The sequence below is a fragment of the Rattus norvegicus genome, chromosome 9 (assembly GCF_036323735.1).
Source record: "Rattus norvegicus strain BN/NHsdMcwi chromosome 9, GRCr8, whole genome shotgun sequence".
Classification (NCBI taxonomy): domain Eukaryota; kingdom Metazoa; phylum Chordata; class Mammalia; order Rodentia; family Muridae; genus Rattus; species Rattus norvegicus.
Genome location: NC_086027.1, coordinates 75,606,074 through 75,618,340, shown reverse-complemented (window position 1 = coordinate 75,618,340; position 12,267 = coordinate 75,606,074). Strand labels below are relative to the sequence as shown.

General features: G+C 41.7%; 1 protein-coding gene across 17 annotated transcripts in view; it reads right to left on the bottom strand.

Annotated features, from left to right (window-relative positions):
• Unc80 (unc-80 homolog, NALCN channel complex subunit) overlaps positions 1-12,267 on the bottom strand; it is a 178,232-nt gene that overhangs the window by 21,509 nt on the left and 144,456 nt on the right. For 15 of the 17 annotated variants that reach the window (XM_039084598.2, XM_063268134.1, XM_063268130.1 and 12 more), the window contains 5 exons: positions 7,776-7,976; positions 5,490-5,613; positions 4,413-4,538; positions 3,131-3,254; positions 2,221-2,427 (listed from right to left, as the gene is read on the bottom strand). In XM_039084598.2, the coding sequence (XP_038940526.1) occupies positions 2,221-2,427; positions 3,131-3,254; positions 4,413-4,538; positions 5,490-5,613; positions 7,776-7,976 (782 nt within the window). The remainder of the gene's footprint in view (positions 1-2,220; positions 2,428-3,130; positions 3,255-4,412; positions 4,539-5,489; positions 5,614-7,775; positions 7,977-12,267) is intronic. The other 2 variants (XM_063268135.1, XM_063268136.1) reach the window with 1 other exon arrangement.

The window sequence follows — 12,267 nt, the reverse complement described above, 5'->3', positions numbered from 1 at the left end:
AAATCTGCTAATCTGTTATACTCTAGGCTTCTAGAAACTTAACATACATGCCTGAGCATACAGGCAAAGGTATGTAGACATGGATTAGAACACAATTTTGTTAAGTGCACTGAAAATTTCCATTTTGGAAAAAAACTGGGATAAGATGGATTGTCTACTGAACTAAAAGGGCATTAGAGGTATGTGCATTACTAATGCTCTATGTATGCCCCATAGGCTTTGCCCCGGTGGTTCAACGGAATCCTCAGCATATTGCTTATAACTCCAACCCCAGCTAAAACAATTGAAAAAAAAAACAGGTAAACTGGTTTGACCAAGGAAGAAAATAATACCAATACCTTCGTTTAAAAGTTGAATGGGAAGTTGAATGGAATGAGAAATTTTTGTAAGTTTTTTTTATTCCTCGTCTCATATAATAAGCTCCCCTCCCCTATTGACTTCTGTTTCTGTGTTCCCTAACATCACATGTGTTTCTCTCCTGGGCCTGAAGTTTGTTTGAGCCTGACTTCTTTTGCCTTTGCTTATACTGAACTTCAGCGCACACTTCTGGGCAGGCTTTGTGTACACACACACACACCCCCAACCCTGCCACAGGGAATGCTAACTTCTTACAACACTCTAGACTCCAGGGACCTGTTTATTAGTGACTTTGTGCTTGGCTCATACTCTCCCACCAACATTCACTGTGGTGAGCTGAAAATATGCCAGAAAATATGCCAGGTGAGATGGTCTCGTTTGTGGTTTCCAATTGTCAGTGTTCCTTATGCTTGCTGCCAATCCAAGTGTGGTCTTTCCCACCGGTCTACTTCTTTCAGGGGCAATGAGTAGCTCTCTATTACTCCACAGGAAGGTGAGCCTTAAAGGCAGGAATGGGGCAATGGGTAAGTAGGAATGGAAGTGGGGAGAGGAATTAGAAGCTTGTAGGAAGAGAGAACTATCCTCATATAATTAAAAATCAAGACAGAAATGTAAAGACATTGCCAGGGAAGAAAGAGAAAGCTGGCTGAGGAAATACCATCCCAAAACATCACCATGTCCTACATCTCAGGATGTCAACCCCAAGGGCTTTAAGTACATAGTTGACAGACCAATGAGAACGACAGTATATACTACCTCCTAGCAGTTGCTAAATTTCAGTGATTCTGAACCAGCCATCTCCTGTAACCAGGCAAGACTTCCAGTGGAGGAATTGGGACACCAGCCCAGTCACAAAACCTTTGACCTATAATTTGTCCTGCCTACAAGATTTGCTGGGGTAAAGGTGGCACAGAAATTGTGGGAGTGGCCAACCAAGCACTGGTCAACTTGAGATCCATGCCATGAGCAGGAGCCTACTCCTGATAACTACCTGGATGGCCAGAAGCCAGAGGTTGGCTGCCCAGAGACCTAGGATAGAACCAAACATGACTGGCAAAACAAAACAAAAGTCAATGGATTCCTAATGATATTCTGCTATATTCACAGATTGATGACTAGCCGAACTGTCATCAGAGAGGATGACAACTGATGGAAACAGATGCAGAGACCCACAGCCCAACATTAGGCAAAGCTCAGGGAGTCCTGCTGAAGAAGGACTTCAGAAGCCAGAGGGGTCAAGGACACCACAAGAAAACCCATGGAATCGACCAACCTGATCCCACAGGGGCCCACAGAGACTGAACCTCAAACCAGGGAGCCTGCATGGGACTGAGTAAGGCTCTTGGCACATATGTTTACAGTGTTCAGTTTGATCTTCATGCAGGACTCCTAACGATGGGAGCAGGTGCTGTCTTTTACTCTGTTGCTTGTCTTTGGGGCCCTTTCCCCCTACCAGGTTGCTTTGTTTAGCCTTAATAGAAGAGGAGGTCCCTAGTCTTCCTGCAACTTGGCAAGCCACGGCCAGTTGATTAGTTGATATCCACTGAGTCTGGTCCTTTTCTGAAGAGAAACAGAAGAGGAGTGGATGGGGGCGAGTAAGACGGGAGGGTGTGGGAGAGGGACTGGAGGGAGAGGAGGGAGGGTAAGCTGTGGTCTGCAGTTGGGATGCCAAATAAAATTAAAATTCAAAAAACAATTAAAAAGAAAATACTCTTTGCCTTTTGACATGTATTTACTGAAGTAAAAGGGCCATGCAAGAGAGTTTCTTGCTCAAGTAGCTTACGTACCTTCTGAGCCAAGATGCGTCTTAGTAAATACATCCTTGGGGAGAGAAAAAGAGGAAGCAGGGGAGAAAAGACCTACCCAAATAAGCTGCCTGGCTGGTGGATTCAGCCAGCCCTTCCTTGCGTAAGTCTTTGCCTGCGTCCCCGGGGGTAGAGCAGTGAGCGGGAGAGCTCTCCAGCATGAAGTTCTTGCTCCTGGACGTGCTGATGATCCGAGGGGGCAGGAGCACATTAATGACAGTCTGCAGCAGAAGCTGTACCTCAGGCTGCTCCAGCCACGGGCTATCTGAAGTGCATTTCGGGAGAGGAAGGGGGAAAAGTAACAATCACAAGGCAGACCTTCCATGTTAGACACTGACCAATGCAACTTCTTCCAGTTCAAAACCAGAACACCTAGGAGTGTGGGTATTTCCTACCACGTATGCTGTCTTCCACATACAGCACAGCATTATCAGCACCTGAGGGTCACCATAGCTGGCATCCAAGCACTTGTATTGCTAGCCAGATCCCCTGCTTAAAGTTCTTTCTCTTTTCTATTGGCAAGTACTTAGAGTGATCGTGCTTACATTTGAGATAGGTTTTTCCTAGAAGAAAGGCCCCCTTAAGAAGGAAAAGTAAAGAGAACGTATTGATAGCTGGCAGCTACAGGATCTCTGCTAACCACAGTGTCCAGGCACCCATCCCTTCTCAGTGCATTGTACTTGAACCAATTAACATCTGCTTAACATAAGCGAAACAATGTCCTTCTTCTCTCTACTGTATTAAAATCATTTTAAATAGGAACTATTTTTTCTTTTCTAAAAGAAATTCTTGTCCCGGGTCAGCTAAACCAAATAAAACTATTTCCCAAACCAATGCCCACTTAAACCACTTAGATCCAATTCAACTGATGGCTTTCCTGGGGAAAAGAAAGGATAGAAGAAACAACACGCTGGTAGTTAGAGAACATGACAACAACGATACGTTTCCTTTAGTTAAGTTAGTCAGACCTTTGCTTCCAGATCCTACTGTGAGCACAAATGGGATGAGCAGATTTAAAAGCATCCCCTCCCTTCGCTCTTGATTGGTGAATGGGGAGATCACATGGCTTAAAGGAAAATCTTCTTTTAAAGCCTGTGCAGCAATAATAGAAAAAGAAAAGATTAATTGACCACTGTGTCCACCGGGTGCACTTGTTTCTACAGAGTGTCGGCCAAGGTGCCTCCCCGCTGGCTGCGCCTGCAAACTATGAGTTCACGTGTCGTCTTTGTGCCACATGGCATCTGACCCACACAGATGCTTTACCATTGGCTTCGCATAACAGAGCTACATTCCTAAAGAGACAGTAATGGCTTAAACGGTAGGTGGAGAAGTTTAATTCCCCTCAACTAATTTTGCTCTATGTGTTTACCAAGGAAAATGCCAAGTTGTCATTTTCTCCACTTGGGGGTTATTTAAAAATTCTTTAGTACACGCCTGGGCCTTCTTCAAGCCCAGGAGCAATAAAAAGAAGAAATATGTGATCTTTAGAAATAGGTTATTAAGGTAAAGGTTAGGATGTTGTCTTTTCCCTTCTGCACAGTAGCCACCATTCTTCACATTCTTTGAACACCTACCCATTTACTAGATGGTAAGAAGCCATGAATGCCAGATCAGTATGATTATAATGATAATTGTAATTATCATTATAAATTACCCATCGATAGCCAGTGTATTCTTTCCATTGATCACAGAGCTTTGAAACTGGGTGACACAGAGAAACGGTCAGGGGAGTCGGGAATTTGTACCTTTGTTGTTAAAGTAGTATGGTGGTGTGGTGTGTGTGCGCACATGTGCGCATGTGCACTTAAAATAATATTCAACCCACAATTGTTAAAGAAAATACAGATATTCAAAGTCTGGTAGTAACACGTGAAAGAATTTTATACTGTAATTCTCTCTGAAAATAATCTTAAACCAGACTTTGAATACTATTGCTCCTTTTGATTAATAATTGTGAGCTGATTACCTATATGCCATTAGTTTGCACAGAGCTTCCACGACCACAGTGGTTCCTGTGGCTGTGCCAGGACTAGATGACTCTGCTATTTTTGAAATCTCAAGAAGAATTACAGAAGCACAACTTAGGGCCACGCTCAGGGCTGAAGCTTGAAACCTATCAGTGTTTGGAGGTGTTCCCACTTCGGTTTCACAGATTTTGCCCAGCCTTTGCAGAGAGAGAGAGACCACCACGATGATGGGGTGCCTCCATGGCAACTTAATGAGCGTGACAAACAGGTAAGGCAGTCACACCTGTATCTGCAATGCTACAAGCCGGACAACAGCTGTGCTGAAGGGCAGAGGTGGTGAGAGATAAGGGCTGAGATGAAGAAGGGGTAATCCATCAGCAACACTGGAAGGTCCTACCACTCCCATCACCTGAAATACAAACAGAGCACATGACTAGCCTTGACCATTGCAATTTCATGCAACTGCAGTAAAGGAGTCTCATTCCCTACTAATAATAGGAACAAATTGGAGGTCGGGCATGTCATTCTCAGTCTCTTCTTTCTCGGTGCCCTCTGAGGCATGTAATGTCTGGAGTCAGGTCGGTCATTATACTGGATTCAGGCAAGGTTTTGTAGAATGATGTTTATAGCTAACTATGTAGGAAATGAGAGATGGATAATTGGGAGACTGAACACTTACTGGTGGGTTCAAGGCAGTGCCGTCAACAATCCTTGGTGGAGCAAATACTGAACAATGAGGATGGTCACAGCTCTATGTGCACTAAACTAGGCATTGCAACTACACGTTGGTTTGCCAAACTAGTTAAGCAGCTGATCCTACTGGATGATATGCTCTAGCATGGTTTTCACACATCGTACAAAACCTTGTGAGGACCGGACTCTAGATATTACATAAACAGTGAAGACAAATTTTCTTTGTATAAATCCTAGCCTGGCCAACTCATAGTATTATTTGGCCCTTAAAAAAAAAAAAGAAACAAAGAAAGAAAAATGAAGAAAAGAATAGCCTTCTTTTGTGTTTCTCCTCCCAAAACTATGTCAACCCCTAGCCAATTGTGCAGACTCCACCACCCCACTCTCCAACTGGCAGCCCTCAACTCTCAGCGCAACTTTGAGGTGATTGTCAAAGTAATGCATGGGAAGCAGCACCCCAACATCCCGCCTGGGCAGGGATGGGCCCCTGTATCTCCCATGCACCACCTTGAAATGTACCTCAGGGTTTGGAGTGTCACCTGAGCCGTCAGTGTTCACAGGTAGGTAAGGGGCACAAAGTAGTTGACCTGTAAATCTTCAGTTTAGAGAAATCAATAGCAGAGTTAAACTGTGCAAAGTTTCATAAGATTGCCACTTGGCTACTCACCAGATTGACACAGACATTGATCAGTGACCTAAGGTGAGGCAGGAAGGATATGATTGGCTGCCTCTGAAGTGTCAAACAAACCCCTTCAATCAAACTGCTGGCAGGCTCCCATTCAACCTGTCGCCTGGAATACAATATAGGAGCCATTAGCAACCTGGCTCCCTTCTGGAGACAGTCTGAAACAGTGAACGAGACAGTGATCCGACATCAACTAAGACAGGACATGTGTCTGAGACAGAGTGTTTCCCATGGGATGACGTTTACCCATGCTGTTCCAAAAGTACAGAGCACACTGGGAGGGGAAGAAGGTACTGAAAACGTAGCAGAGGCACAGTCCTGCCCCACCGACTAATGAGACAAAATCTATTGAAGAAAAAACAGAGATGATGAATGGGTCATATTTTAAGGTCCCTGATGTCATTTTTGAGAGGAGATGTGAGAAATCTTCTAACAGAATAAATCCGCTCCCAGCTGCAGTTCTGAGATCTATTTATCAGACTGGTCTTGGTACCATCAACTTTCACACCACCCTATCAATGGGATTTTTATGGTATAAGTCCTGTCAAAAGATGAAATTTGAGGAAAATAGTCTAAAAATTTCTCGTTGCTTCCTGGGAAAGGATCTTGGATTAATTTTTATGCTATTACAGATGGTACAGCACACAATCCAACCAGATTAATACAGCCTGTGACTGTCTCAGTCTCTAGGACTCCAAATATTGAAGGTTGGGCTTTGCTGATTTGAAAATTATTTCTAAGCCTACACTTGCTATGAAACTGCATCCTGTACAATGAAAGAGTGGAGGTGTATCCCAAATGAGGAAACACTTACATCCTGGATGCCAAAAGCACCCAGGTAATCCACAGGTCAGTTTCAGCCAATGCTTTGTGTGTTGAAAGGAGGTCATATGAAGAGAATAGAAACAAACAAATAGTGTCTTGACATTCTGTTTCACAGGTAAAGTTTCCATAGCTGACCAAAAGTGTGCATGAATCAAAAAGTTCCTTTGGGGAGATGTGTCATTTATAACTGGCTGAACTATATGACAAATGAGTCATTTTATGGAGATCTTTAATATCTTAGATGTCAAAGTACTTAAGAGAAAGAATTTATTTTCACACACACTCGTAAGAATTTATAAATGTTTGATCAGCCATTTACTAATAGATGCAAATGTTCTAAAGGGATTATTAAAGAAATCGTGCTTAAGAACAGGCATCTCGGGCTGATGAGATGGCTCAGCAGTTAAGAGCACTGACTGCTCTTCCAGAGGTCCTGAGTTCAATTCCCAGCAACCACATGGTGGCTCACAACCATCTGTAATGGGATCTGATACAGTGTATTCATATAATAACATAAATAAATAAATCTAAAAGAAAAACCCCAAAACAACCCAAAATCAAATCAAACCAAACCAAAAAACCCAGGCACCTCTATGCCACTGAAACAAGTGACCTTGATATAGTGTCTTGACATCCATCACCATGGTACAAAATTATAGAAGAACCAGCACTTAGGCACTAGCCTGATATTGTTCAATTCTGCTTTTCTGTGAGTCCTCATGGTGGCATAAACATTCAGAGTGCTGGCTAATGTCCATAAAACTTGAACCTTAAGTACCACAGTCTGAGGCAAAGTTGCATTGATTTTGAGTTTAATTTGAAAAGGTGGTTGGAGCTCTCTCATTCATTTGCATTTGAAGTTTCCATTCATCGGTTGTGAATTGTAGTGTCTTGCCAGGTAGGCTAGTGAAGCAGCATCAGCAAACTTGAAGGGGATGAATGGATATTTCTTAGGCCACCAGGACATCTCCAGGCTGTGACTGTGTTCATTTAGAGCTCCACTGAGTAAGGTGAATGTCTGGGTTTGTTATCCGAGACTTTAAAGTTGCAGTTTGGCCAATATCTATAAAAACCTGAATTTTTCTAAATTTCTAGCTACCTACCCAAACTTGACAACTGTATGAAATGTAGCACTTTTTGTATCAGATTAATGTTTCTCTTTTCCATTGTGCTGGCTATTTGGAAGGCACTCGCTGTCTTACTTCAAAAGGGATTACGTTGTGAGTTCCAATTTCTCTCTGAGAAATGGACAGACACTTCCTCAAGATGAACACATACATCCCTAAAGAGACGTGATTTCCTCAAAACAAATATGGTTATTGGGGAATGTATATTATCTATGAATAAATACCACCTGAAAACTTAATTAACCACTGATTGACCTAAGGTGTTCAAAATTTCTAACCCTATGCTCTGTAATATCCGAACAGGAAGCCTTCTCACCTCAAGGTGGGCATCTTGTGGATTTTGTTGAACATTCTATCCAGTCTCTTCAGAATGAGGATAAGAGCTGGCCTCACAGCCTCTGCTGACCAGTCAGTAATGGGAAGCATCTCCATGATGTAGCGTCGAAGGCCTCGGCTCTCCATTGTCTGGGTGTCATATGGTGCCAGCTTCAGAAGGGAGTGTGCAATTTCTGCCAGCCTAAAATGATTTTAGAAATAGAAGAACATACCTTATTGGGGCTATTTCTACACAGTGTCATGCCAACCACCTCATGCTAATCAACGTATCAACTTCTTAACTAAAAAAGTTCTCCCCAACATCCTTTAATTCTTCTGTTCTTCTTACACATATCAAATTTTTTTTTGGTTCTTTTTTTTCGGAGCTGGGGACCGAACCCAGGGCCTTGCGCTTCCTAGGTAAGCGCTCTACCACTGAGCTAAATCCCCAGCCCCACACATATCAATTTAATGATATGTGCACATGTATAGTTATAGAGAATCATGGGATATTTCAGAGAGTAAACATGAAGACAACTTAGAAAGATTAAGGACAGCTCAAATGTATCTAAAGAATGCCGCTTCTTTTTGTGTGTGACAGGTCTTATGCTACCTGGATTAGCCTTGAACTTGCTGTATAGCAGAAAAATGAGCTTGAATATTATATTCTTTTGCCTCATCCTCCCAAGTGCTGGAATTACAGATGTCTGATATCATGCCTGGTTGTTTGTGGTGCTGGGAATAAAATCCAGGACTTTGTGTATGCTAAACAGGAACTCTGCCAATTTCCTACATCCTCAATTTACAGAGAATGTAATTGAACACACACTGTATACACACACACACACACACACACACACACACACACACACACACACCCGAAAACAAAACAAGCACTAACTCGTGTGGAGATCTATTAACTAGAAGTAGTACAATGGGAATATTGTACCTTTCCTTTTTCAAATATTAACTATAGCATTTTAATAAAGAGAAAAGTTGATAGCCCAGGAGAGGCAAAATAAATGCTTGAAAGGCTCTACAGTATGACCTCTAGGCTCCACTTCAGGAATAATATCTAAGCCTTTGCCTACCCCTCCAATGCTTAGATGCCCTAACATGTATCCCATTGGACTAGCTTCACACATGGAAGAACTCGTTACTATCAAGGGAAGCCATTCCACCTTCAGAGGTCTGCACTGTTAGAAGCTGCTGCCATGTTACGTCTCTAAATTGTCTCTAATATCTTCTTGCTAGGCTTAATTATGAATGCACAAGTCCAGTTGATCGTCTTCATGGCAATCCTTCATAGCCAGGAAATAGTTCCCATCCCTTCATACGCACCGGCTTCACTCCTAACGGGCATGGAAACCGTGTGTGAGTGTGGGTGCCATAAAGAAATGCCTCAAATGGTCAGCACTTGGTATTACTTACGTTTCTCATAAGCGTGTCACACAGAGATGATTCTTTCTTAGATGGCTTATATTCAGATAACAGCAGTTTTATCCACACGGACTCTTCTAGATACCTTCACCTTATCCCTGCACATTCTCAGACACTCCACTGTAACAATAACCAGTCTAGAGCAACTTGGGTTCTTGTAAGCCATATTTTATTGAAGACAGTGATTCAATATGCCTAAGTGCATATTGTGTGGTTGAATAATCACTAGAGTTTAGTTCTCTAAAAAAGATGTGCTTTAAAGATAGCTTTGGGACATGTTTTAAAAATGATTCATCTACTGTTAGCTTGAGAATAATAGAGCCAGAAATGAGGGGGGGGGAACCTTAGAGAATAATATGTAAGTTTCTGTAAACTTTAGTCGTGAAAAATGGATTAGTGGTGAGCCTACAAGAAAGTTTCCTTTCATATGTTTTCAACCCTACCTCCATGATAGCATGCATTTGCAATCTTATTCCTGTTTTAAGAAGATAATCGTTACTCTGGGTCTTTTTGGATGGCAACTCAAGAGTTCTCATTGAGAAGGGAGGAGAAGACGAAGAGCATGGGTCAAAAGGCAGAGCAGGAGCAAGGAAGCAAGGAAGACTGAGGTGGGGGGAGGGAAAGAAAGGAAGGAGAAGGACACGGCAAGAAATTCCTTTTGGCCAGAGAGTCTAACTAATCAAGAATATTTTCACTGAGAATGCTGAAATTAGTCAGATATTGTGCAAGTGCAGAGTACAGACTCCCTCAACACTGTTTCTTAGCTCTTTAGACTGATCCAAACTATTTGAGCAAACATCTTCCATGTTATTTGGGATATATAAGTCCCATTTCCCCTTTTACAGCCAAGTTTTCTCTGATTGGGTACTATTCACTCTTAAACTTGTAAATATGACTCACAACTCCAAAATTTATGATTAGTTTGACTTAACACACACACACACACACACACACACACACACACACACACACACTGAAATGACAAGAAACGTTAATATACGTAGGCACCGGTCACTGTATTTGGATCTGTCCCCCTCGCAGTGTAACACAGAACCTCTGTATTCAGTCAAAGAAGTATACACTTGTGTTTCCTCAAAAGCTTGTTGTTTGGTCCCCTACATTAATAGGGGACATTCGGTTATATAGTATCTGAGTAACCCACTCCTCTCTCACTATCCTGGCTCCAGAAAGCTGGCTTGTGACAAATCACATATGACATAAATAATATCTACACGGCCACCCAGAGCTGGCCCTTATCCATTAGAAAGGAATTGTGGATGACCCTGTTCATTGTATCACTCTCTTTCTTTTCAACAAATAGCAACTGGGAGACATTGCTTGTCCTTTGTTTTACTTATTTGCTCGTTTGTAGTAAGACTAGGGTCTCCCTGTATAGCCAAGATTATCCCGGAACTGTGAAGACAAAACTAGCCTTGAACTTTGATCCTTCTGTTTCTTAACTCACTGATCACTGGGGTTAACACCATGGACAGCATTATTTTTAATAATTATTATTTCACCAAACAATGACTTTTCTATTCTATTAATGTTATGGTTTTATAGCATATAATATTTTGCTAATTACTTTAAGACTCCAGAAAGTCAGGCTGGAGAGATGACTCAGCGGTTAAAAGCACTGACTGCTCTTCCAGAGGTCCTGAGTTCAAATCCCAGCAATCACATGGTGGCTCACAACCATCTGTAATGAGATCTGATGTCCTCTTCTGGTGTGTCTGAAGACAGCTACAGTGTACTTATATATAATGAATAAATAAATCTTTAAAAAAAAAAGACTCCAGAAGGTCAATATCAAATTTATGGTTCACAAATAAATCTAATATGATTTCATATTAATTTTTGTGTCAATCTCATCACAAACAAAAATATTTACAGGTGGCACTACCTTTTTCCAATTTCTACTTAGTGTATTCTATCTCTTTGTATCATGTAGTTTAAATGTTGCCTGGAAATAATAAACAGTTATTATACAAGTGATTTTAGTACTTGCAACAGTTTTATTTTCTTTTTGTCTTTTGGAATGGACTATGATAACTTTGAAAATTAGGGATTTATTTTAAAGCCCTAATATCTAATATAATGTAGTTAACTTTCATTAGTGTTAATGTCTATTGTACCTTAAATCTACACTAAGTCCCAAGTAGTAACTTAGGGCTTGTTTAACTTTAGTGTTAGCCTCTAGAGGGCGCTCAAGGCCTCTCTAATCTTAGTTTTCCTTCCCTTACATATCCAAAGACTTATAGAACAGTCCTACAATCCCTAGACACATATAGACATGCACACAAATACACTCACACACAGACACTGATACATAGATATATACAGACGTACACACAGAATTAGACAATCATACATAAAAATACACATGGATACACACACAGACACACATACACACACACAGATACAGACATACACAAACACTGATACATACAGAGAAACAAAACACATGTAGACACACATAGACATGAATACTACGCAGACACATATGCACATGCATACTGATACAGACACACACCGACATACATACAAAGACACACACATAGAGACAGACACAAACACTCACATACAGACACACAGGACACACACATATAGAGACACCTAAACACACACACACACACTCAGATGAACACAGACACATGGAGAGACAGACACATATACACATGTACAGACATACACAGACACATACACATATAGACACACATGCAGAAACAGACACATAGACACACATATATAGACACACAGACACATGCAGAGATAGACACAGACAGACAGACAGACAGACAGCCACAAAATGCCTGTTTCTGAATGCAATGTTTGTCTATTCACAGAATTACTCAGGTGAATTAGAGATAGAGTCCTCAGTTGCCAAGGCAACAACAGGTCCTTGAACCACTGCAGTCTTCTGTGTAGGAGCTGCAGTCATCAGTGTGAAATAACCTCTTCCCCACCACTGCACAGTAGGGAGGGCTGGAGCTCTCCAGCATGGATGGGTGTGTACCCACACCTCAGGAAAGGCAAGAGGTTGACAGGGAAAG